The sequence below is a fragment of the Drosophila ananassae genome, chromosome 3R, assembly GCF_017639315.1.
Source record: "Drosophila ananassae strain 14024-0371.13 chromosome 3R, ASM1763931v2, whole genome shotgun sequence".
Classification (NCBI taxonomy): Eukaryota; Metazoa; Arthropoda; class Insecta; order Diptera; family Drosophilidae; genus Drosophila; species Drosophila ananassae.
This window is the reverse complement of record NC_057930.1, coordinates 7023274-7046937: the sequence shown is the minus strand read 5'-3', so window position 1 is coordinate 7046937 and position 23664 is coordinate 7023274. Positions and strand designations below refer to the sequence as shown.

Sequence of the window (23664 nt, the reverse complement as noted above, 5' to 3'; positions counted from 1 at the left end):
CAAAAATAAACTATCCTTAAAAAAAACTTTGTATTTCTAAAAAAAAGGTGGACTTCTATTATCCTTTAAAAATGTTTAAACTGTTGATAACAATAAATAAAACATGTAGTCTTAACTCAATAAATACCTAACAAAGAGTCGTAAGATGAGGTCTGTTAATATTATACTGTACTTGAAAATCATCGGCATAGCTCACGGCGTTACCACCAATTCCTGAACCGAATACAACGAGCCTTTCCATTCCTCCATTCATACGCACTGTTGGCAGTCAGTCAGCTAGCCATTGAGACCGATAGTCGTCCAGCTGGGCCGGCCAGCCTCTTAGCCAGGAGGCGGGAGCAATACACCAGACCAGACTAGAACAGATCGAAGCAGAATAGCTTTCTGCCCAAAACGGGATGGAAGACCGAAGACTGGAGAAGTCTGGGTGATGGAGCATGCGGCATGCGGATTGGGGAGAGCAATTCTTTCGTTCATTGTCATGCGTTGCATTTACAAGATGCCAGCTGGCTGTGGCAACATTTCGCAGCAATTGTCCGGAATTGTTGCGGCAACATTGCGGCTGCTCAACATGTTGCGGCCCCATGTTGCATACTGATCAACTGCGGCTCCTTTGCCGCTGCCGGACATGAATGACTGTGACCATTTTTGGTCCTACAGTTAACATCTGTGCCGAAGACAATTGCATTGATAATGAGACGATCGGGTTGCGGATTCCCTATGAATGAATCTCGTAAATAACTGACTGGCTGGTTGTTTGGCAGGCTAACTGACTGACGAGTTGGGCAGCAGTTTATAAATTGTGCAGAAAACAAGGTTTATAAATTACTTTCAATGTCAAACATAAGCCTTATAAATAAACAAGTTATTGATTGCTTAGCTCCCCTAAAAATAGATCGATACTGATGGGATCGAGGCTGACTCGCATCCCTCTCTTTGGGTCACGCTGTATCTCAATCCCAATTGCATCTCAAAGCAGCAGAGGCGGGAGCAAATCCAACCACACAGCTGCTTGAACAAACAAACAAAGTAGCATTTTGCAAAAATTGATTTTCATTTTGCGGTTGCACTTAATTTGGCAATCGTTGCAATAATTTTGTTTACAATTTACGAGACTACGAGTATGTAAACTTTAACGCCTTCCCAGACTCTTTTTCTTGACTTGATCCTGTTTTTGTTGTTGTTGCTGTTGCTGTTTCAGTTGCATCACCATCAGCACCTCGTGTTACATTTGCTTTGTGGTTTCGCACTGAATCCAAACTGTTGAATTTATGGCGACAAGGTGACAGATTCTCAAACGATTTTATCATCTTGGCAACAAAGTGTTCGAAGTTAGCTCCCGATGTTGTTTGGATTGGATTGGATCGGATTGGAGTGATGGAGCGCTATCTGCGTATCTGTTTGCCTATTTTATGGTGTTTTTGATTTGCTCGTAAAGTCAGTAACACTCCAATGCCCCAGGAGCATGGAGAATGTAACATAACTTTATGGAACCGCCCGATGTTTACTCCCTGACCAAATTACGATGGAAAATGGATGGAAAGTAGGAAGTGGATGTTTCACGGAACGCCTGGTATAATATTTTATGGGGCAATGAGATAACTAATTCCCATAGGTCTAGGGTCCCAAAGGGATACAAAAGGAAGAGCTTGAATCCAGACCTCTAAATAATTCTTCAGAAAACATCTTCAAAAACAAACAATGTATATATTTTACATTTCCGATGTTTCAACATACATTTTGTAATTATTAACCCAAACTTATTCACTTTCGGGTTAAATTAATTTAATAACCCACTCAAACGAGTGGCCCCAGAAATCAAAGTGTGGCTACATAAAATCGACAATAAATATTGAGCAACATCTATGTAAGTGGCGATTATTGCGCCATTACGATCAGTTTAAACGGTGGCAACTGAAACGGCCAAGGAGATAAGGCCAAGAGCCTAGCAACAGCAAGTGAATCGAGTGTTTACAGCCCGAAGACAAAGTAAATTAATGTGTTTTCTGGGTAGCGAGTTCCGAAATAGTTTCAATAAACAAAGGTATTCTCACTGGGAATAGTGTGCGGCGAAGGGAGAAAATACTGGTCCCTTGCCCCTTCGTGACTGCCCGAAAGCGAGTTGAGTGAGATTGAGTCTCCGGTTAAATATTTATGAAATCATAAAGTTTTATGTCTCCCTTCCGCCGTGCACTTGACAGTAATGCGACCATTACCCGAATGTGTCGATCCGAGGCAGGGACCCAACTTCGGTGTTAATGATGATTTTGATGTGCAGCGAACGGATTGGCTGCAGGCCCTACCCCCGCACCCACATACCCACTCCCCTGTCCAGACATTGCCACAGCGATTACGTGAAGTACTCCTCATTCCCCTGCCTGCCTGATGTTTGTTTTATGTACGATTTGTTGTTTTACAATCGCTGTAAATAAATAGGAGCTGCAGATCAAAGGCCTATCAATTGGCACCCATTTCGATTATGCTGCATGCTGCCTGCTGCACTTGCTGCACTCATCCCCTCCCCCACCCAGATTTTGTTGCAATTCACACCCTATTAGTAATAAATTTGAATGCGCGCTGCAATTCGCCTTAACAGTTATGGTGGCCATTAAGTTTTATCGATGGCGCTCAGTTCCCCGCGGATTCGAAATCCAAGAAGTACTCCCATCCCAGGCCGCTCCGGAACAATTTGATTTGTGGCCCACTCGAGAGGGCCGCTCTGAGCCCATCCAGACATCCTCCTTTGATATTCTCACACATTCCCCACAAAAAGATACGTGGATGCTCAACCAAACTTTATTGCAATTGACTTTTAATGCCTATGCGGACTGCCTGCTGGGTTAATTCGAATTCAAACTGTTTCTATAAAGTGGAGCCATATGGCTTCCTTTCCACTTCCCACATGCACTGCCTCATCAATATGACGAGCTGGAAACTGATCTAAAATATAATAATTGAAAGTTGTCATTTTTTATCAAAAAATACTATATGAAAGTAATGGCTATAATTATTAATTAAAAGTAATCCGATACTGTTTCTGGAGTTATGATTGTGTTTGATGTCTCCAAGTTCTATTTTATCGGGGAGATTAAAAATGCCTTCCGAGCAGCATTTCCTCAGGCAGATCAATAAAAACTTAAATATGGTATGACCATTTATATGTGATAATTAATTATGTCACAAAAATACAAAAGCAAATTTTCAAATCAAACATGTCGCTTTCGTCTTTTATATCCCAGTAATCCATAAACGTCCCCAATGCAATGTTCCCAGGAAAATTATTAGCCGGCGCTAATAAAACGCTTCAGGGATTTCTGTTTTCGGCATCGGGTTACCATCAAAAATTCATAAATCAAGCCAGATCCTTCTGAGGGCCAATATCCAGCGGATCAGGCTTTGTTACAAATTTATAAACAAACAAAACGATTCCGCCGGCAAACAAAGGAAGGGACATCGGCCGGCATCAAGTTACCTCAAGATCGGACACCAAAGAAAAACCAAACAGAAATCCATATCCACGCCCCGCTCTGGACAAAACGCTCAGGATCAGCTTTCACGAGATGCAACTTAGACTTGGAGTCCCCAGTTGCAGTTTACAGTCAGTTTGTCATTCATCACAAAACAAAACACACAATAATAACGTTTTAATTGAACAAAAGACAATGCCACCGAGGAGAGCACAGGGTCCGAGCTAGTCGAACAACAATTAAAGATGTCATAGGAATCGGATTCGGATCGGGTCGGATCGTATCGGAGGTTCATTCCTGCTTTCTGCAGTTTTGCGGCTGCCTCTCTTCTTATTATCATTATGTTTTTTGTAACTGTATGTGCGTCTGTGGCAGTGGCTTGTATCTGTGTCTGTAACTCGTTGTTGTCTCTTATGAAGTGACTGTGACTGTCACCTTTCCATCAAGTTGAAGACAGGCGGCGGAGAAAGGCTCTTAACTGCCGGGCGTCCACGTGCCAAGCGGCATTGTTTAGCAACTTTTGTTCGGCTGGCTCGAGGTAATTGATTAGCTAGCCGACCACGGCGAAACAAAGCCAATGGACACAAATAAAGGATAGCTAATGAGGCTCATTCGCCGGGGTAAACTGTATACAAACAGCTGAAATTCTAGAGCGTCCTACCATGGGAATATTATGTTTCCTAATTGGAGGAGGGCCATATGACAGTGAGGACCCTTCGGATTAGCGGATGAAATTATAAAGGGAAATATTGGGACATGCAGGTATTAAGCTGTTTATTTCAACTTAGTCCAAAGTGGTGATAAGATACTTAAATATGCTATTAAAAAAAACCATAAGAGAAAATTCATACCATTTGAAATTACGTTTTTCTGGGCCTATTCGTATTGGTTTTTACGGAGTTTTAAATTGATATAAACCAATTAGTTACAAATCAGGTTGAAATGACTTTCTTTAAAATCAGGAACCTCAGTATAAACTGGATCTCAGTTGATCTGATAAAATTGGTATTCTACCCCAATACTGTAGCTAAATAAAACAATGATCAATAGCTTTAAACGTAAGGCAAATATTGGCAATAGGTAGAAAGATAGAGATACTTTCTGAGTTTGCATAAAAGTGTCCGGAAAACTAAGGAAAATCTCTATGAGTTCATAGGGGCAAGTTCTCATAGGTACGCACTCTTCGAGGACAATTAGGACCCAAGCCCCCGTTGCGTGCGAGGAAAAACAGAACGCAAGAAGGGATCATGATATGACGATCCTGCTGTGTCCGAGGACGAGGGCCAAAGACCTGGCATGGGGTCAGTAGACAGCGGCGTCTAGTTCCCAGCCTGGTGTCAAGGAGTTTTTGCTAGTTGTCAGTGCTGTTTTTGCTAGGCACTTGCTGCGGGAAGGACCTTTAATTTTTATAAATGACACACGAGCCGAGGGCTTCAGTTGATAAATGAACTACCGCTGATAATGGATTTCGCATTTGTTGTCGGTCCAGTGAAAGTAGAGATTGTCCAGAGATGGTTAAAATAAGGGTATGCGAGGAGGATAGCCATTCAAGGACTCAATATCTGGTTTCCCGCAAGCGCAGGAAGGCCTCTGACTCCGATAAGTAGGACCGGGCAGAGGTAACAAAATGCCATTAAAGTGAGTGGAGATGAGCCAGCATTCCAAAAGGCAAATGTATCTGTATCTGTTTATCTTCTGGGGAGTGGATGGGGAGAGCGAGAAAGAGACAGGGCTAGAAAGAGAGAGGTCGAGAGGAAGAACGCGGAGTTGTGGGCACGAACCATCGGTAAAAGAGACCAAACAAAACGAAGGAGGAGCACAGAACAGCCAACACAAACACCGACCGGAGCTCACAGACACACACGCGAAGATACAAAACACAAAGATATAAAGATGGAACTGAGGGACGGACAAATCGGACGGACGATTAACATACAAAAGGATCTCGGCGAAATTTGGAGCCCGCCTTCTTCCGTCTGCGTCTGTGTTCTGTAACACATTTGTATCGGTGTTCCGTGTATTTGTGTCTGAGCCAGCTGAGTTTTGTGTGCGCCAATGAGCATGAATCATTTTTGGGTCCCAGCGGAGAACCCAAGGGGTGGGGCAAGGGGTGGCTACCCATCCGAAACTTTCTGAATATCGAATTGGAAAAACGGTTTTCCCTGAAAGAGGTTTGCGAGTTTGTATACCAACTTTCTAGTTAGGAAGTCTAGTTACTGTTAGAATTATGTCCTTTGCTGGACAGCGCCTTTTTGTTCTCGAAAGTGCCGCGTAATTTGATTCCTTGTTGAAAATTTCAATGAAGTCAGTAGGGAAGAACCAGTGCCGGTCAGACGGCGACAAGCTAAGAACAGGAACAAAGACTACTTAAGCATGCTTGGCGCCAGCTTGGCATGTGTGGCTGCGGAGTGAGTGCGAGTGTGTCCGCGAGGATAGCCAGAATGTCTGGCAACGCTCCAGGTTCATTTAGCCAGCATCCCCGCCTAGACGGCGCGACCTGTACACGACGCCAGTCCACAAATGGGCAGGGTTTCCTGCAAGCTTCATTGTCGGCGATCTAACGATAGGTTCATCATTGGTTGTTTTAATTTTACTACATATTATTTAGTCAGTTTTTCATCTTAAACATTATAAAATCTTGTCAAACTTTTTTTTTACCATAAAATGCTTACCTCTTGCCAAATGTCTCATATCTTAGTTTTCAGTTTAGTTACTTCTTTGTTATAAGCAATCTACAAATAATTTTCTCATTACATATGTATTTATATTATAATTTAGGTTTTGAATGTTCTGTTATTTTAATCGGTATTTTAGCAATTCTATTTTCATAAATGTACTTACTAACTAAAATCCTGCACTAAAATGTATATTAAAAAAAATTGGAAGCCAGAATGTTTCAGAATTTGAAATGGCCGCTCCTTGAATCATTTATCCTTAACGCTTTGGAAAACAACCTTAAAAGCTTTTCAGATTCATTGGGAAGTTTTTCTGCATTCAACGGGTCTCTCTTGCTGGGCCAGCTCCACCTCCCAAGGCCTACAGCAGCGACGTCGGTGTGGCTGGGCCGCAGCACCTGCTCGGCTGGTAACCGGGGGAACTGCAACAACAAACCGCCAGCAAACACACAATCTTTTGTGCGCCAGAGTCACGTTGGCTGCGCATGCGCGGGTGTGCCGGCCGAGAAGCGAAGATTCATCTCCACAAACAAGCTGAAGGGCTGGGGAGGGAGCGAGGAACCACACCACAAACAACGAAAGGCAGTTAAAATGCATTTAGATGCAGGTTTTGGTATTGGTATGGTGTCGAGTATCTGTATGCGCGCGAGTGAAAGAGCCAGCAAGTGTCGTTCTTATGGCTGCCACCGCCACTGCCCTTTTTTACCTCTTGCCTTCCGACCAATAAAATTATAATAATTCCCGACTTTTTGGTTCCGTTCTCTGTTTGTGTTGCTGCCAAGGATTTCGTTGCCTAAACACACACCCGCACAGCTCACACACTGTGTCTGAGAAGAGCAATAATTTCGGATCGGGGTTCTCGCTCCCTCCTGTGGGCGCCTTGTGGCCTTCCATGGCATGTGCGGCATAGGATCGGGCTTCGACTCCGACATCCGTCTCCTGGCTGGCTAGCAGCCTCCGACTCAGATCGCAGACCTGGGCGACTGCAGGAATGCGAGACAGTTTGGTTTTGTTCTTGGCTCATTGCGCTCGTGCGGCGAGGAAAGACGCACCTGAGGGCCTTAGACAAGCAGCCACTCTCAAAAGCGCGGTTCAGCCTTTTTTTCGTGTACATCTATAAGAGTTTTAAAGTAAGTGAAGGCTTTGCGAAAATGGAAAGTGTTTGGTTGATTAAACTTTAAAACTATATTTTAGGAGTTCAATAATAGATAAAATATTTTGCTGAAATCGGGATTCGAAAGCGATGTTTTTGCGGTCCACGGGTGGTATACGTAATATGGGCAACTTGCTTGTTGCAGCTTGTTTAATTCTAGAGAACGTTTTGTTTGGCAATGAAATTAAGCTTCTAAAGTAGTTGAACACTTTCGAAAATATTATTTTTGAAACTTAAAAAAAGTTCCTCATAATACCTTTTTTTATAATTCGAGTATCCTCAAGTTTTCTGAAATCCAAGATGAAAGCTTAGGAGCACTCCACTTTGAGTGAAATTCTAGCCGGCGTGAGACTCACTCAATGCCTTTAGCGGCAGCGGCAGCGGCAGCGACTGCAACTGCGACTGCGACTGCGGCAGAGCTGGACCGCTCCGACCGTCGACCAATTAACCGTTTGTATGTGTGTGTGTGAGCGGCTCAAGAGCGAGGAGGACGTCGTTGTGGTAGCCACTGTCTCCGTCGCGGTAGTCTTGGGCTTTGACGTCGCGCTGGCTGGGAAAGCGAGAAACTGGCGCTAGACGACTGCGTGATCATGATCGGTCCGATCAGGAGATAATGAAGACGATAATGAAGCTGGCGGAGATTGGGCGAACGCCCCCAGCCCGCGCCCCACACCCTACTAAGCTTGAGCGGGCTCCGGGAAGAAAGAGAGAGGGCATAAAGCCGTCGGAGAGAGCGAGTGGCACTCTCATTTGCTCTCAAGTGGCGCTGCCGAAGAAAACCGACGACGGGCCACGAACGAGCCAAGTGGCAATGTATCTGTATCTGTGCGAACGGCCGTATCCGAACCGTATATCTGAGTATCTTAGTGTCTGAATCAGGTAGAGGTAGACAGAAAGGCGTTAGTCGTCCAACAGCGCTGATCGAGTTTAAATCTATTGGGCCGCACGGAACGCAATGAACGGCGGCGTTTTTGGCGTCGAACTCACAAAACTGAAGACCAAAACCGAATTGCCGTGCCAGAGCTTTTTTGGAAAGTTAAGAATATTTGAGAGTTTTGCGACGCGTGAAGCCCCGGATCGGAAAATCACAAATGATCACTGATCGACGTTAATCGGTAAACAAAGAAATTAATGCATAAGCGGTGCGTGAGTGTGCCAAGTGTGCAGAGTGTGTGTATGGTGTGCGGAGTGCTGGTGCTGAAGCCGATGCTGGGTGTTTGGAATGTCAACTGACGGGTTGTAAAGGGAAACCCTGAAATTCGAATAGCCGCCAGCTAAAGCAAATAAAGCAGTGAATACGAAATTCGAAATAATTCAACCAAAAGATAAAGCAACAGATACATTTAAAGACACGGAGATACTGAAAATGCCAAAAGATACGGCTACGGCTAGTGTGTAACGTGCGCCTCGAATTCGGAAGTCCGGAAAATCGAAAATTCGAAAACAAGTACAAACATTTGTGTGTGCGAGTGTGTCAACTGGAAAATATGTGGATTACGTGCCAACTGTTTGCAGACACGGCAGCTGAAACCAAATCACAGACAACAGGAGCCCGCTGCCAGGCTGAGCGGGGGAGCGGATCGCCGCCAATGGCCAGAAAGTGAGTCGCTGGATGACAAGTGCAGCATCCGCCTTCGTCAGATACATGTCATGTGCCGCGGCGTCCTGACCGCTGCCACCATTCTGACCACTCACTTTGAGCGACCTGTGGTGCGCCTCGAATGCTGCAACACTATATCCAACAAGAACTGGCATTGCTTCATATTCAATTATTGGAAGCGGAAGCCCAGAGCAGTGGCGAAAACAGACGCTGATTTGGATTCAGATGCGGATTCGGACTCGGATTCAGAAGCCGATAGAAAAACCAGTAATTGTAACAGTAGCAGTAACCACGCAAAGAAAGAGACAGCCAACCAGAAAACGAAAGAGAGAGGCACGCGAAGGTGGCGAAGAAAATCCCTATCAGATATTTACACAAACGTGATTTATTTAAAAAGCGAAACGGGAAGCCTCTTATGCCATAAACATATTTAAATTGTGCAAATATATCCGAATCCGTGTGTAACCAAAAGCCGCTCGCTGCGATAACGGATCCGCTTCCCATTCCGATCCCGGTCCCAGGCTCGATCACGATTCCAATCCCGATTCCAGACGTCATAAATTCACTGGAACGAAAAGTGTCAGCCCAGTTGAACGAGACAGTTGGTCGCGCTCCTATTTTGCTTGCTTTTCGGGCAATCCATCAACAGACAATATACAATATACGATATCTGCGCCGGCGGTGCCCAAACAGCTTTCGAATTAATAACCGAACACATGTCGTATCAAGCTTAAGCTACAGATACGGGCCCCCGGAGATCTAATATCAAGCGATATCACTCGACCATTGGAAACTATATAAGACTGAGGTGAGTGCCGAGCCGTGGCCCAGGTCTCTAGGTCCCCTGTTCTTTCACTTCCAGTTTTCTCTCCCGATTTTCCGGTGAACACCGCAGCCGCAGTAATCAGCCCAGTAAGCTTATGTAAATTATGGACAAGAAGTTACAATGGGGTGGAGGTGAACCGAATCTGAACTTGCTGTGAGAACCGCACACAAAACTGACTCATTGCATAAGGAGAGCTATGCACTTGATATCACAGAGTTAATTTGATATGGAAAATACTTTTCGCTGTTTGGCTGGACACCATGTCGATGGCATGTGGCATTCACATTGTGTTTTGGCCAAAAAGTGTGAACACAGAGTCGGCAGGGGGACATTCGAAACTAAAGTTTATGGAATTGAATTTTTCAGGGTCATTTATTTGAAATTGAACTCGGGCTTCGCAGCACTTGTTATGCTGTTCAATAAGGCGGATTCAGTTCGGAGAACTCGAACATTTTTACTGCAATTATGTGATTTTAAACCGAAATTTAAGTGAGATGAGATTCTAATGCAGCCAAATCACTCCTATTTCGCGCGAATGGGGCGTGATCGGTTCACACCTCGCTGGCCAACTAGTTACCAAGCCGCTCTCGGAAAGCCTTAATCACAATATTTCCCCACATATATCATAATTCCTAAGTGCACCTCTCACACAAATTCCTAGAACTACTGCGACTATTGTTGCCCAGCACAATAAGATACCGTTCTGATTCTGTATCAGAACTAATAACCAGTTATGGGAGCGTCTTTCACAAAGTCGAAACACGAACTCTCGAAAGGACATAAAAAGCGGCGGAGAACACAAAACAAAAATGTCAAATATCCTGGCACATAAATAATCCAACAGAATATAGACTCCTTTGTATCCCTCGGATGCGTGTGTGGCGATGGGTGACCACGCTGGCGTTTATTACTCCAAATCCAATCCAAAATCGCTGACATTGTGTGGCATAGATTCCCAAATTAATATTTACCTCACCCTCTGGTGTGCGAGTATCTTGGTTATGGGTAACCGGATTCAAACGTTAATGACAAAAAATGTGTCAATTTGCGAAACACTTTCGGATTGTCGGTGCTGCGACAGAGCTGAAATTTGAACTTTAACAGAGTCTTGCGACATTTCGCAACTCGAATTGAGCTGAGTGCGATTTATAGACACATTCGTATCGAATCTGGCCCCTGGGCCTAGTCTTTGCTATCTGGTTTATAGTTCTTACAGATTCACTGAATGGACGGCAAGCTTGGAAATTCCAGGGAGCGCCTTGCATTCATCGGCGATCAGCCGCGTAGGGGAAACCCCCGATCGGGACTCACGCAGATCACACGTCGGTCAGGTAGAGGTGGAAATCGTAGAACCACGATATAAATACAGCCAACTGAAACTAAAACCACACGCAACCAACCACACATAACAGCCCACGGACTGGGAATTCTAGGAACATATTAAAAACAAACAACAAATTATGAACAAATCATAAACATATTTATGAAATTTAATTTCATTCACCCTTTCTCCCGGCCTTTCCCCAGTATCGCCCCGATCTTTCCTAATTTTTCCCAATTTCAAGCCCCGACTTATCGGGGCCCTGAGATCTATTCGCTCTCCCCCTGAATACATGTATTTTTTAAATTCCTGCTTGGTGCACGGTGCTCGGTGCACCCCCCAGCGTGTGCCATCTTTCCCAATTTCCCGATTCCAATTTAACCATTTTCCAAAATTCCTTTTACGCCTAAGCGCCCTGTCATATAACAAATTTTCTATTTTTTTAGTACAAGATAAGATGTTAATCTTTATGTGAAAAACAACATGTAATTTGTTCTGGGTGACTGTGTGCGTGAGTATGCGTGCTGGTATGGGTATGTCCCAGTGTGCGTGAGACTCGTTTACCTTTTTCCAACTGGTCCGGGTCCGGGACTCATCTTGAGATAAAATCTGGGAAATTTATTGCCTATAACCAAAATATATAGAATACTTCTAATAATTTTCATAAATTTTCCAGATAAGTTCGTTTTGTGTCGCTTTTTGTGCATTTGCCGCCTGTTTGTAAATCAAAGCGCAGCGATAAGTGAAATACGGCGATCGAAGCTACTCTAATAACCGAAAACCCGGTGGGGTTTGGGGTGGGGGTGGGGGATGGGCATGGGTTGTGGGGTATGGGGTGGCTATTGGGCGCTAGTGTGTTGGATTGAATTTCTATTCGTAGACATAAAAACGGCTCAGTTGGTATGCCGAGGTAGCCCAAAAGATCGAGTGTCAGTGCAAAAGGTGCAATGTCCGCCTGCAATTGCAACACTTGTGCTTCGGTCGGAGCACAGGAAAGGGGTATGCCAGGAGAAAGAAACAGGGCGACGGCCAAGGGAGAGAGAGGGATAGGTGCAACCATTTTTTAGGGTGCACCTTTCACCCCGGCGGGTCGTAAACACACTCTTTTGGGCAGGCGCTACACTCTCTCGTCTAAATCTCAAATGGGCCAAAAGGAAGCGCAGTCCCGGCAGTCGTCGACGTCGCTGTTTCTGTCTGCGTCGACGTCAGCGTCGGCGTCGGCGTCGACGCTTCTTACCTGCCGAAGAAGAAGAACCGATCCGTACACCAGATCGGACGGCTCGTTCAGTCGAGCAGCGCACGTCGTCCAACATACACACACGACACACACACTTAGAGACAGACACACTCGCAGATATTGCAGATAGATAGTATCTGTCAGATACAAAGAGTCGGGCTCTTCCTGTTGTCCCGCTTGCACCAATGGCAGTCTGAACGTGAGTGAGCGAGTGAGAATTTGAGTGAAAGAGCATTGAGAGGTTCCGCACCCTACGATACTGATACTAAGACCAACCCGAACCATTCCCGATCGGATCAGATCGGTATAGCATAGCGCATAACCCTTTCTGCCAGTCACTTAACCCATGTCTTTTGTTTCGTTTCAGAGTTGCAAGCGACCATGCGCGCATGGCTTCTACTCCTCGCAGTGCTGGCGACTTTTCAAACGATCGTTCGAGTTGCTAGCACCGAGGACATATCCCTGAGATTCATCGCAGCCATAGCGCCTCCTCCTAAGATACAACAGCAGCCGCAGCAGAATCAGCAAGCAGGACCACAACAAACAGCATTAGCAAAAGCATTTAATCCATTCGACGAACCGCTCTACATCAGCAGTGATAGTGATAAAAGCCATCTAAATAAAAGTCTAAAGAGCAACAAAAACAAGGCTAAGAAACCTAGCAAAAGTGACGCGAACCGACAGTTCAACGAAGTGCATAAACCAAGAACAGACCAATTAGAAATTTCCAAAAATAAGTCTAAACAATTAGTTAATAAACCCAACAAAATGGCTGTCAAGGAGCAGAAGAAAACTAAACAAGTTAATCAAAACAAAAAGCAAAAGGAGCAACCAGCTTCCAGCACAGAATCTCATCAATCGACGGCTGAATCCACCGTGGTGGAGCAGTCAGAGCCAGAGCCCGTTCTGGTCCTGGACAAGGAGGTGGCTTCCATCAAGGTGCCGGCCAACGCCGAGGCTATCATCGCCGAGAAGGAACCGTCCACCTACAGCAAAAAGGAGCTGATCAAGGACAAGCTTAAGCCGGATCCCTCCACTCTAGTCGAGATCGAGAACAGCCTGCTCTCGCTTTTCAACATGAAACGCCCGCCGAAGATCGATCGCTCCAAGATCATCATCCCGGAGGCAATGAAGAAGCTCTACGCCGAGATCATGGGCCACGAGCTGGATTCGGTCAATATCCCCAAGCCGGGACTTTTGACCAAGTCGGCAAACACAGTTCGGAGTTTTACACACAAAGGTGAGTTCTTTTCTCAATTATCTCTTAAATTCAACTATAAAGGGGGGAAAGGGAATAGGGCCTACAAATTCCTAGGCGTTACATTGCTTATATTTAAGTACTTTACCGCCATAATGAAACAAAAGTTAAAATAATCTGAAACGAATGCATTGCAATCCATTTTTAAGGGTTTATTGTATTTTTCGTATTTTTTTAAAACCAATATATATTAAATATTTTAATGATGTATATAAGTATGCAAAAAACCCAATTAAAACCTAACCTGCCAAAATCAAATTATGTTTTTAAAATGATTGATTTTAAAGCACTGTTTATTGGCATTGTCAAATAACCACTTCGATCATAGGAATTTCAATAAAATGTAGACCATTCTGGTTTTTCCCTTGCACTCTTCAAGCTTCGGTTTTATTTTATAATTCGTATAAATATTCCTTTAGGTTCAGGAACTAGACAATAATATTAGAATATATGGAAATATTCTAGTTAAATCGTTTTATTAGCAAGGGGCTTAAACTTATTCCTTACCTACTTTCCACCTGCTACCGCAATGCCAAAGGCTCCTATTTATCTTGTACCGAAAATGTATATAGATTTTCACTCATCCCACCGCGTACTTTCCGATACTAAAATGCGAATGAAGAGCATCCAGGATTTTCCCTGAAATTCCGTTTCATCTAAGCGTTTTGCATACCTGCGCCCCTCGTGTCGTCCTTTTTGACGAACCCGACCTCTATCATTCACGCAAGCGCTGTGAAATCACGCGGAATTTCCGCGGCTGTCCAAAATGAACCAGGGACGTGGGCTTCTACCTGTCCCAACTGGTGATGTCAGCCCATCCGTGACCTTGAAAACTTTCTTCGGAATTACACCAGTAACGTTTAGCGCATGCGCTAAATGGCTTTTATATTGTATTTGTAAAAATAACAATTATTATTAAAGCGTATTTCGCATTATTTTCCGCAGGATTAGAGTACTCAAACAATAAAGCAGTTAGAGCCCAGGTAGCATCCTAAATGCAAAATGCGAAATAACGCCATGAACCTAAAGCCAAGTGTCTAAGCCGCATGTCTTCGAGTCGAGTTTGCCTTGGTCACGGCTCAGTTAGGTCCGCATCTGTGCCGAATTGTCGGTTTTCGATCTTCGATCTTCGCTTTGAGAACCGATTTTACGACTCGCTTCCTTTTGTAGGTGGCACTTGAGAGTGCCGGCGACGACGGCATCGATTCGAATTAAGATTTTCTTTTTTTGAGCAAGTGTGCTGTGCAGAGTTTGCACCTTGCGGGACACATAAAAACATGTACATATATGGTATATAGATCCGAGAAGGTAGGCCGGGTGGGCCGGGGTCTTTAGCACAGGCGCCAGTCGTAAAAAGGCGGCTGGCTGGACAACTGGAACGTGCGATTTGTCGACCCTTTGTCCCAGATTGATGCCCGAAACTACTGGTGGCTTTCCCTACACTTTCCACGCTCAAGTAGTAAGTGTATTAAGCAGGGGCTACTTACCAAGCACAGGTAGATGGTGTCCGAAGGGTTTTCTAATCATCTGGCCGGGCATCTGAGCCCGTTTTATATCCTCCTGTTCGAGCCCTTGCACTTGCACGTGATCCATCGTATTTAGTGCCTTAATTCACCGATTAAGTGTGGGCTTAGACATGATTGCTTTTTTGAGTTTTTTAAGGCGACGGCGCTCAACACTTTGTATACGAGGCATATCATTTAGATGATACTATAAATATATCAGCATTCTAGAAAGCTAATGTAGCTCTAACTTCAGAAAGTTACTAGCTTTAACTCGAATTGTTTGTTTGTTAAAGTTTCTTTGTTTGATGACTTCAAAACTAATTTTTGTATTTTCCATTTTTCCTCTTGCAGATAGTAAAATCGATGACCGATTCCCGCACCACCACCGGTTTCGGCTGCATTTCGACGTGAAAAGCATTCCCGCTGAGGAAAAGCTGAAGGCCGCTGAGCTACAGCTGACCCGTGATGCGCTCAGCTCCCAGGCGGTGTCCAGGTGGGCGTCCGCCAATCGGACGCGGTATCAGGTCCTCGTTTACGACATCACCAGAGTGGGGTTGCGGGGACAGCGGGAACCGAGCTACCTTTTGTTGGACACCAAGACAGTGCGTCTGAACAGCACTGACACGGTCAGCCTGGACGTCCAGCCGGCCGTGGACCGGTGGCTGGCGGAGCCGCAGCGGAACTACGGACTGCTTGTGGAGGTGCGAACTGTTCGCTCGCTGAAACCGGCGCCGCACCCACATGTGCGACTGCGTCGCAGCGCGGACGAGGCGCATGAGCAGTGGCAGCACAAGCAACCGTTATTGTTCACCTACACAGACGACGGGCGGCACAAGGCGCGCTCCATCCGAGACGTGTCCGGGTCGGAGGGTGGCGGCAATGGTGGGGGCGGTGGTAAGGGCGGCAACCGAAACCGGCGGCACCATCGACGCCGCAAGAATCACGACGACACCTGCCGTCGCCACTCGCTCTACGTGGACTTCTCTGACGTTGGTTGGGACGATTGGATTGTTGCGCCACCAGGCTACGACGCGTACTACTGCCATGGAAAGTGCCCCTTCCCGCTGGCCGACCACTTCAACTCGACAAACCACGCGGTTGTGCAGATGCTGGTCAACGATCTAAACCCCGGCAAGGTACCAAAAGCGTGCTGCGTGCCCACCCAGCTGGAAAGCGTGGCCATGCTGTACCTCAATGACCAAAGTACGGTGGTGCTGAAGAACTACCAGGAGATGACCGTGGTGGGTTGCGGCTGTCGATAGATTCGAACGGCCAGCGACCGGCAGCAGTAACCGGATGCGGAAATCCGGGGTCCTGCCAGTCGGTTCCCAGATTGAAGAGATAGCGAGACCGAGAGAGCATCAAATGCTGTTTGGTTCCAAGCCGTCAATGCTTTAAACACAACGCAAACAAAATGGACTGAATATTTGAATTTTAAGTGTAAATCGTTAGACTTTAATCGTAACGTACGAGTATATATCAGGCTGCAGCCACGCCCTCACCCAGAAAGCCACCCACCAAACGCCCGCCCGCCCGCTTCCTTTGGAGCTACTGTCAGTTTCCCCAGCCATGCTGGGAAAACCCTAGATCAGAGCCATATTCCCTAGGGAAGTCAAAGGAGAAAGAGAGCACGAGTCCACTGTAAATAGCCGCCACGCCACACCCTCAAAAACAGCCCAACCCACCCGAATCTATCAGATACTCGCTATCCCATCGTATCCGATAGTGCGCTGCTGCTGTTCAAAAGGAAATTTAGCGAAATTGCCAGAGTGGGAGACCAACTGAACAAATTGTATAAAATTGCTATTTTTTAAAAATACTATATCTGTGCGAATAACTAGTGTCTATGTATGTAATTGTATATGAAGAGGACGATGTTCTACTAGCCGTTTTTTTGTTAATAATTTTTTAAAGCGAATCCGTTGTAAATTAACTAGTTGCAGCATCGAAGCGGGATTTTAACCTACAGAGAACGTCCTGAAATTAGGCCCTGTAGCTGGCTTGTAGTTACTAGCTACTATCCTGTAGCTACGTATTCAGCAACGAAATATTGCATATGTAACTCTTTTGTATATGTATTAAACACTTATATACTTTGTATGCAATATTACACAACTCATTCAAAACACAACACATTCATCAGTACGCATAAGCCCACATATCGACGAATCGGTATTGAACTTCGTTCCGAAATTAACTAAACGTAATTGTATAAACAAGGAAGCATATTTTTAAACTAAACATAAAGGTATGCTCTATAAATATATTAAATAACTATTTACTTCGTTATGCGTTCTAAGCTAAGCTCGAATACGTTAATTAATATCTAGCCATTTAAGCAGTATCAGTAAGATCAGCATGTTGGATAAATTAATAGAAACGAAACAAAAAAAAACCACAAAAATAAAATCTATGAAGGAGTAGTATCCATTCGTGCCTGATGTTGCAGAGCACGATTTGTATATGCAAACTTTTCACACAATATGAATTTTATTATTTTATTTATTTAAAAAAACAAAACATATGTTTGACGATGACGAGTGCGACGAGGAAAAGAAAAATGGAAAATATAAAAGAAAACAATTTATTAAAAAAATCTATGCTGATTTGTTATTTATTTCTGCGGGGTATTCATGGGGTAAAAATAAAATAAAAAAAATGTAAATACTAATTTTTTGGCGACAATCAAAGAGAAGCGTGAAAATTTCACAAGCTAATTAACTTTCGGTTAACAAATGACAGCTTTAAAGGAAAAAAAATTAATCCTTCGAGCCGGATTTGAACCAGCGACCTATGGATGCCTGCTCTGTGCTGATGCACCGAAATTCTCACTACAGTCCACCGCTCTACCAACTGAGCTATCGAAGGCGATGAGTGTCGGTGGCCGAACTGAAAACTTAGCTAGCTTATCTGAACGACAAAAAAATGTTTTTGAAAACAAAAGCAACTACTTATCGCAGCTTTAAACGCAAAAACAACACTCACAGGTATGCGACAGTGTTGGCCATACGTGTTGCGATAAGAGCCATGTGCGAATCGCATTTTAGATTAAATAAGAGACTCGGAGCGACTAAAAAATAAAAATTGATACTAAACAAATCAGGTGGCGAAACCAGCTACGAAGCCACAACTCAACGGGCAATTTGTTGTCCGACCCAATGCAAGTGACGCTAAATAAGCCAGATCGAGGTGGTAGATAACGAATCGATTGCATATCACCTTTCCTAGAAGCTGTCCAGCACCAAACAAATTGCTGGCAAATGGAATGTCAGAAGCCCATTGAATCTATTCGAACAGCTGAGTGAACTTAGATGTCGATAAGGCGGCCCAAAGTATTTACAATTCAGTTCAAAAAAACTTTTGCCAAGCGAATTTAAATAATTAGAAGAGCTGAGACAGTTCGTGGAAGGAAGTAAATAAACAAATCAAGTGCTCACAAGGTCGAAAATAAATAATTGTAGAATGCAAACGAGAAAGAGGCTGGGCTGATAAGATGGGGCTTTCGCCGGGCTCGGCTATTACTGAAAACGACCCTTTTCTATTTATAGTCAGACTGATTGGAACTGTTAGAAGCCTCAATGAAACTAAGCCTCAGCGGTCTCATTTCATCCGATTTCAAATAATGAAAATGGTCTAATGAGTCATGCGGGCATCTTTTTCCTCGAGGTTTATCGCAGAGGCAGAGCAGATTAATTTATACCGGTCATGCTGCAATGTGGCAAGTGTATTCTTCGGATCAATTAAATGACTCATCAGGCGGCAAAAACGGGACTGCGAGCCACACACACACAGCCGGACGGACGGGAAATATACAGTCCGCTCAAGGGTCCTTGCTAAAAACAAAGTCAGGCGGCCTTCCTCGGAATTTGGCAATTTTTCCTTTCGATCTGCCAGACCCTGGCGACTGATACGGGAACGCCCACTTTTAAGAACCGCTTTCCAGTGACTGCTGGGAAAATTCATTCAATCAGCGGGAAATTGATACCCAGATCAAGAGCCAAGCCGACCAACTGATCGAAGAAGGCTGATAAGCAAAACTGGGAACATAGTCAGGCGGGAGTGGGGAGCAACTAGGCCGAGAGCCTGCTCCGAGTCATTCTTAAAAATTATGAACATTTGTTGTAACATACCTGAGCAAATTACTAAAAACACTGACCCTCGGACCTCGCCGCAGGAATCATCTTCCTTATCTAACAAGCCGTTTCGAGCAATCGATCCACACACACATAGCCTTTCTCGGACCTTGCTTAATGGATCACACAACTTGCCGCTCATGGCGCTAGCCCTAGCCCTCCTGCGCCCTATCGCCAGTCCCTCCATCTCACCTAACCCTGCACTAGAGTGTGTGTGTGTCTGGCTGTAATTATCCGTAAGCTGTCAGTTTTTTCGCTCCGCTTCCTTAAAGGCACTTCTGGCCAACCTTTTTGACCACCAGCCAGAGGGTATCAGAGATGCTAGTCTAATAAAAAAATTTATTCATATTAAGGAATTCTACATAATGCGTAACTCCTAGTTATATCTAAATGCTTTTTATTGACTTGAATCTGAAGGTTGTATTTCAAATAATATACATAGTTCTCGTGCTCGTAGAATATTCGAAACAAATACAATTGTGTCTAAAAATAAAACCGCCACTTGGGCCGTCACCTTCGCATCTCTAATTTTGTAACACACATACATATAGTAGAGAGAGGCAGATTATCGTGTTTTCGGTTTCTTTTTTTTTTTTTGTATTTTATGACTTGCCGCATTTTTTGGCATCCTAATTGGTTTGTTAAGTATTCCACCGGACTAGGCCTTTTGTCCCGGCCGTCAAAAATGGCCCTTTGGCTTATCGGAACACACTTTGTCCGAGCGCTGCCACTGCCGGGGACCCTTCCAGGCCTCCAGGAGGCTCTTCTCGCCACTTCACTGATAAGGCCGATCATGCCTTCTACGCGCTTGTGGCATGATTCACTTGCCGGCCCACAGGCGATGCGGATTGGAATCTGACCTTATATGCAGCATGTCCAGTTCCCTGGCGAGGATGACTCACGAACGGCGTTTACTAGGTGGCCACGTTAATTGTTGCCCCCCCGATACGCATTGTCTTTGTTTACAACAGTTGCCGCCGTTTCATCTGTCCGAAAAAAAACAAAAAAGTCGAAAACAATCAGGTCTCACACTTAAAATTCACATTGCTGGCTCTGCATAAAAATCAAAGCTCGTTTTTCCCTCCCCGCAGCCAAAAAACTAATTTCGGCTTTCATCTGTTCGCCCGTTCTCTTCATGAACTCGTTTAGCAGCCGTCCATATATAGACCTTCGATAGCTCAGTTGGTAGAGCGGTGGACTGTAGAGGATCAAGTGTAGAAATCCATAGGTCGCTGGTTCAAATCCGGCTCGAAGGAATTATTTTTAAACATTTTTTTTTTTTGTATAAGTATTTATATATTTTTTTATCATACAAACTTTTTTTTTCAAAGGGAATGCTTATTTTAATACATACTTTTAGAACCAAAATCTAATGTTAGTTCATAAATTTATAAGTGTTTAATTCCTCAAACTCCCATTCATCACTGTTTTATTTTATTAATACGATTATGATCAAATCTAAAATAATTTATTTTCACAAATTATTTTAGTTAGACTGAAATAATTAAAAATAAATTAATTTCAATTATTTGTACTATTCCTTACAAGAAAAACTTATCCCCTTTTTTGCCGTTGCCTCCAGAATACCAGTTACCAAATACATCATCCTCTTTATATTCTCGCAAGAGAAGTATTTACTGTCAAAACCCGAATTTCAAAAAGAAATCCTCTCGAAATCTGAGGCAACTCATAAAAGATAAAACAAATTGTAACAAAAACAAGAAAGGAAAGCTAACTTCGGGCGGAGCCGAAGTTGATATACCCTTGCAGTTCAGTCGCAGTCCGCTAGGTGGCGCCACGCATCTTATATTATTAGATATATAGAAGATCGTATATAGTCGGCCGATCCTTATGAAATTTGGCAAATCAGATTATTTTGTCCAAAATAGAATCTGTACCAAGTCCCATCTTTCTAACTTAAAAAACACCAAAGTTATGCCAATTCCGATCGTTGTATGACAGCTATAGGATATAGTCGGCCGATCCTTATGAAATTTTGTACACAAGATATTTTGGTCAAATATAACATGTGTGGAAAGTCCCAACCCTCTAACTTAAAAAACACCAAAGTTATGGCATTTCCGATCAATCAGTTATATGGCAGCTATAGGATATAGTCGACCGATCCCGGCCGTTCCGACTTATATACTGCCTGCAACAGAAAGAAGGGTGTGTGCAAAGTTTCAACTCGATAGCTTTAAAACTGAGAGACTAGTTTGCGTAGAAACGGACAGACGGACAGACGGACAGACGGACAGACGGACATGCTCATATCGACTCAGGAGGTGATCCTGATCAAGAATATATATACTTTATAGGGTCGGAGATGTCTCCTTCACTGCGTTGCACACTTTTGACCAAAATTATAATACCCTCTGCAAGGGTATAATTATAGCCCTCCATTTGCATTTGTCCTCTTACAAAGGAAAGACCATAAAAAGCCGGAGTAATAACAACTGGGAACCAAAAAGGCAACAAGGGCCAACCATTCCGGTCAGATGTCCTGCCACTCTGGCTGCCGTTTCTTTTGAATCTTTGCTCCGCCCTGTCCGTAACATCCCCCCTCCTCAGCTCCTCCTCTTCAATCCCATTCTCAACTCCATCCGCCTGCTCCTGGTCCTGCTCCCAAAACAGATGCTATCAATACATCATTTGCCTTTGTGCGGCTGTCACAAATTCATTCACCTGTTCTCGGGCCACGACTTCATCATCGTCCATCGTCTGCGTCCGGAGGAACAGCAGCCAGACAATTATACTGCGTTGATCTCCAATTAGGCTGTCGAAACTCCATTTACACGACCATCGGGCGTACCACAAAATATCGAGACTGCCTTTCATATAATAAGAAATATGAAGGCAGAAAGATACAAATGGAGAGAAATACAGGGAACAGCGAATTCAACTCTCGTTAAGGTGCAAGTCATCATCGCCTCCCCTCCTCCGAATCCCCGGCACCATCATCATTCTCAGCCTCATACCCCAACGCCAGGTAAGTTAAGTAAATACAAATATGAATGAATTGCTCACCGACTCGGGATCTGGATCTGCATCTGGATCTTGGCAGATCATCATCCGGCATTGTCTCAGCCATTTCAGCCTCCTCGACAGTCCACTTTCAAGTCCAAGTCAAGTGTTGAGGCGTACAACTCAAGAGTGTTTGCCCTTTCAGCGATCTCGATCCTCATCTCGATCCCCAAACTCAATCTCTTAGCCATATAACAGTTGCACTTTTGCTCGGCTCAAGATTGAAATTCGTGTAATTTCTTAATGGCAATGTCCACATGCATACCCATCGGGTATAGTGTATAATAGGTACATGTCGTTTTGTATTTTCCTTTGGGAAGCCGTATGATGTGCTCGACCTTAATTAGTTCAACACTCATTAGATATTCCCCAAGCCACAGGCATTCGCCGGTGCACAATTGCATTCCGATTATGATGGCATGCCGTCGAAGAACTTAATACTCATGTTGGAGTATAGCGTTTTCCTCATTATTGAAATTCCAATAAACTGTGATTGCTAGAGGACTCACAAGAGTATGGAATACCCTAAAAGGTGTGTATCACATTGACTAAAAAAACTATATGTTTGGAGGAGATTCTATTAGCGAGTCCCTAATTTCCAATGTCCTAAATTCTCTTTCAAGAAAAAAAACTTCCAGCGTTATGTTTTACATCGTTTTAATCATGTACAGTGATTAAAAGATCACATTCAACACAAAAAAAATTAACCACACTGTTTTAAATCATTTTATTAGCTGGGTATATTGAACAAAAATTTCTCTTAAGTTTATTGGTTTGTTTCGGACTATTCTCCTTCCCCTACTTATTTTAAGACTTCCCAACAATCCATAAAGAATCTAATGCCGTAGGCCTTGTGTGCCAAGAGCAGCCATGGCGTTTCAATAACCACAGGCACACATAATCACTCTGGTTGCTGAAATGGGGCGCCATTGAATCTATAGAAAGCCCGGACAGATGGTTACAGAGCGTCGCTTTGTCTGCAGCTTCAGCTGCTCTGGCAAAAACTCACATGCGTATATACAATTAAAAAGATGCAAATAAAAATACAAATAAGAAAAATAATTGCTGGCCAGGAGCAAGAAATCTTATTAAAGCGTAACTAAATGCTACGGATTAATGTCGAACAAGCGGTGGCACCCAACAGGTGCTGCGCATAAATGCCAGTTTAGTGGCTCTTCTGACAACAGGACACTCTGGGAAGAAGAGGACCCCACAGTCAATAGCTGGTTTCGCGACTACTGGTCGGGGCATTAGCATATAAGCCACTGCCACCTAATGAAGGCGGCTAAAACTCAACTGCATCGAGTTCGCTGCCTAAGTCTTTAGTTTGGCGAGCTGGAAGAAGCTATTGCCACGCCACTGGGAAAAACAGATGTTGCCAGCGGGGTGGGGAGTAGCACTGCAGCAATGACAGGGGCATATTCGAATAGTCTAAACAAAAACAAAACAATTAATCTGCACAAAT

At 44.1% G+C, this 23664-nt stretch overlaps 1 protein-coding gene and 2 non-coding genes across 6 annotated transcripts in view; 2 read left to right on the top strand and 1 right to left on the bottom strand.

Moving 5' to 3' along the window:
- Positions 1-17530, top strand: part of LOC6503287 (protein decapentaplegic) — a 37301-nt gene extending 19771 nt beyond the window's left edge. The window contains exons 1-3 of one of the 4 annotated variants that reach the window (XM_032453276.2): positions 8154-8410; positions 12647-13519; positions 15394-17530. In XM_032453276.2, coding sequence (XP_032309167.1) covers positions 12661-13519; positions 15394-16304 — 1770 coding nt within the window. In that variant the 5' untranslated portion in view covers positions 8154-8410; positions 12647-12660 and the 3' untranslated portion in view covers positions 16305-17530. Of the gene's footprint in view, positions 1-8153; positions 9704-11904; positions 12479-12646; positions 13520-15393 lie in introns of those variants that run through there. The other 3 variants (XM_001967546.4, XM_032453278.2, XM_014903627.3) reach the window with 3 other exon arrangements.
- Positions 17531-17805: 275 nt separating this feature from the next.
- On the bottom strand, positions 17806-17910 carry Trnay-gua. Its single transcript has 2 exons — positions 17874-17910; positions 17806-17841 (listed from the first exon to the last, which is right to left on the bottom strand). It is a non-coding gene; the product is annotated as a tRNA-Tyr (tRNA).
- Positions 17911-20342: 2432 nt separating this feature from the next.
- On the top strand, positions 20343-20431 carry Trnay-gua. Its single transcript is given in 2 exon segments — positions 20343-20379; positions 20396-20431. It is a non-coding gene; the product is annotated as a tRNA-Tyr (tRNA).
- The last annotated feature ends 3233 nt before the right edge of the window (positions 20432-23664 follow it).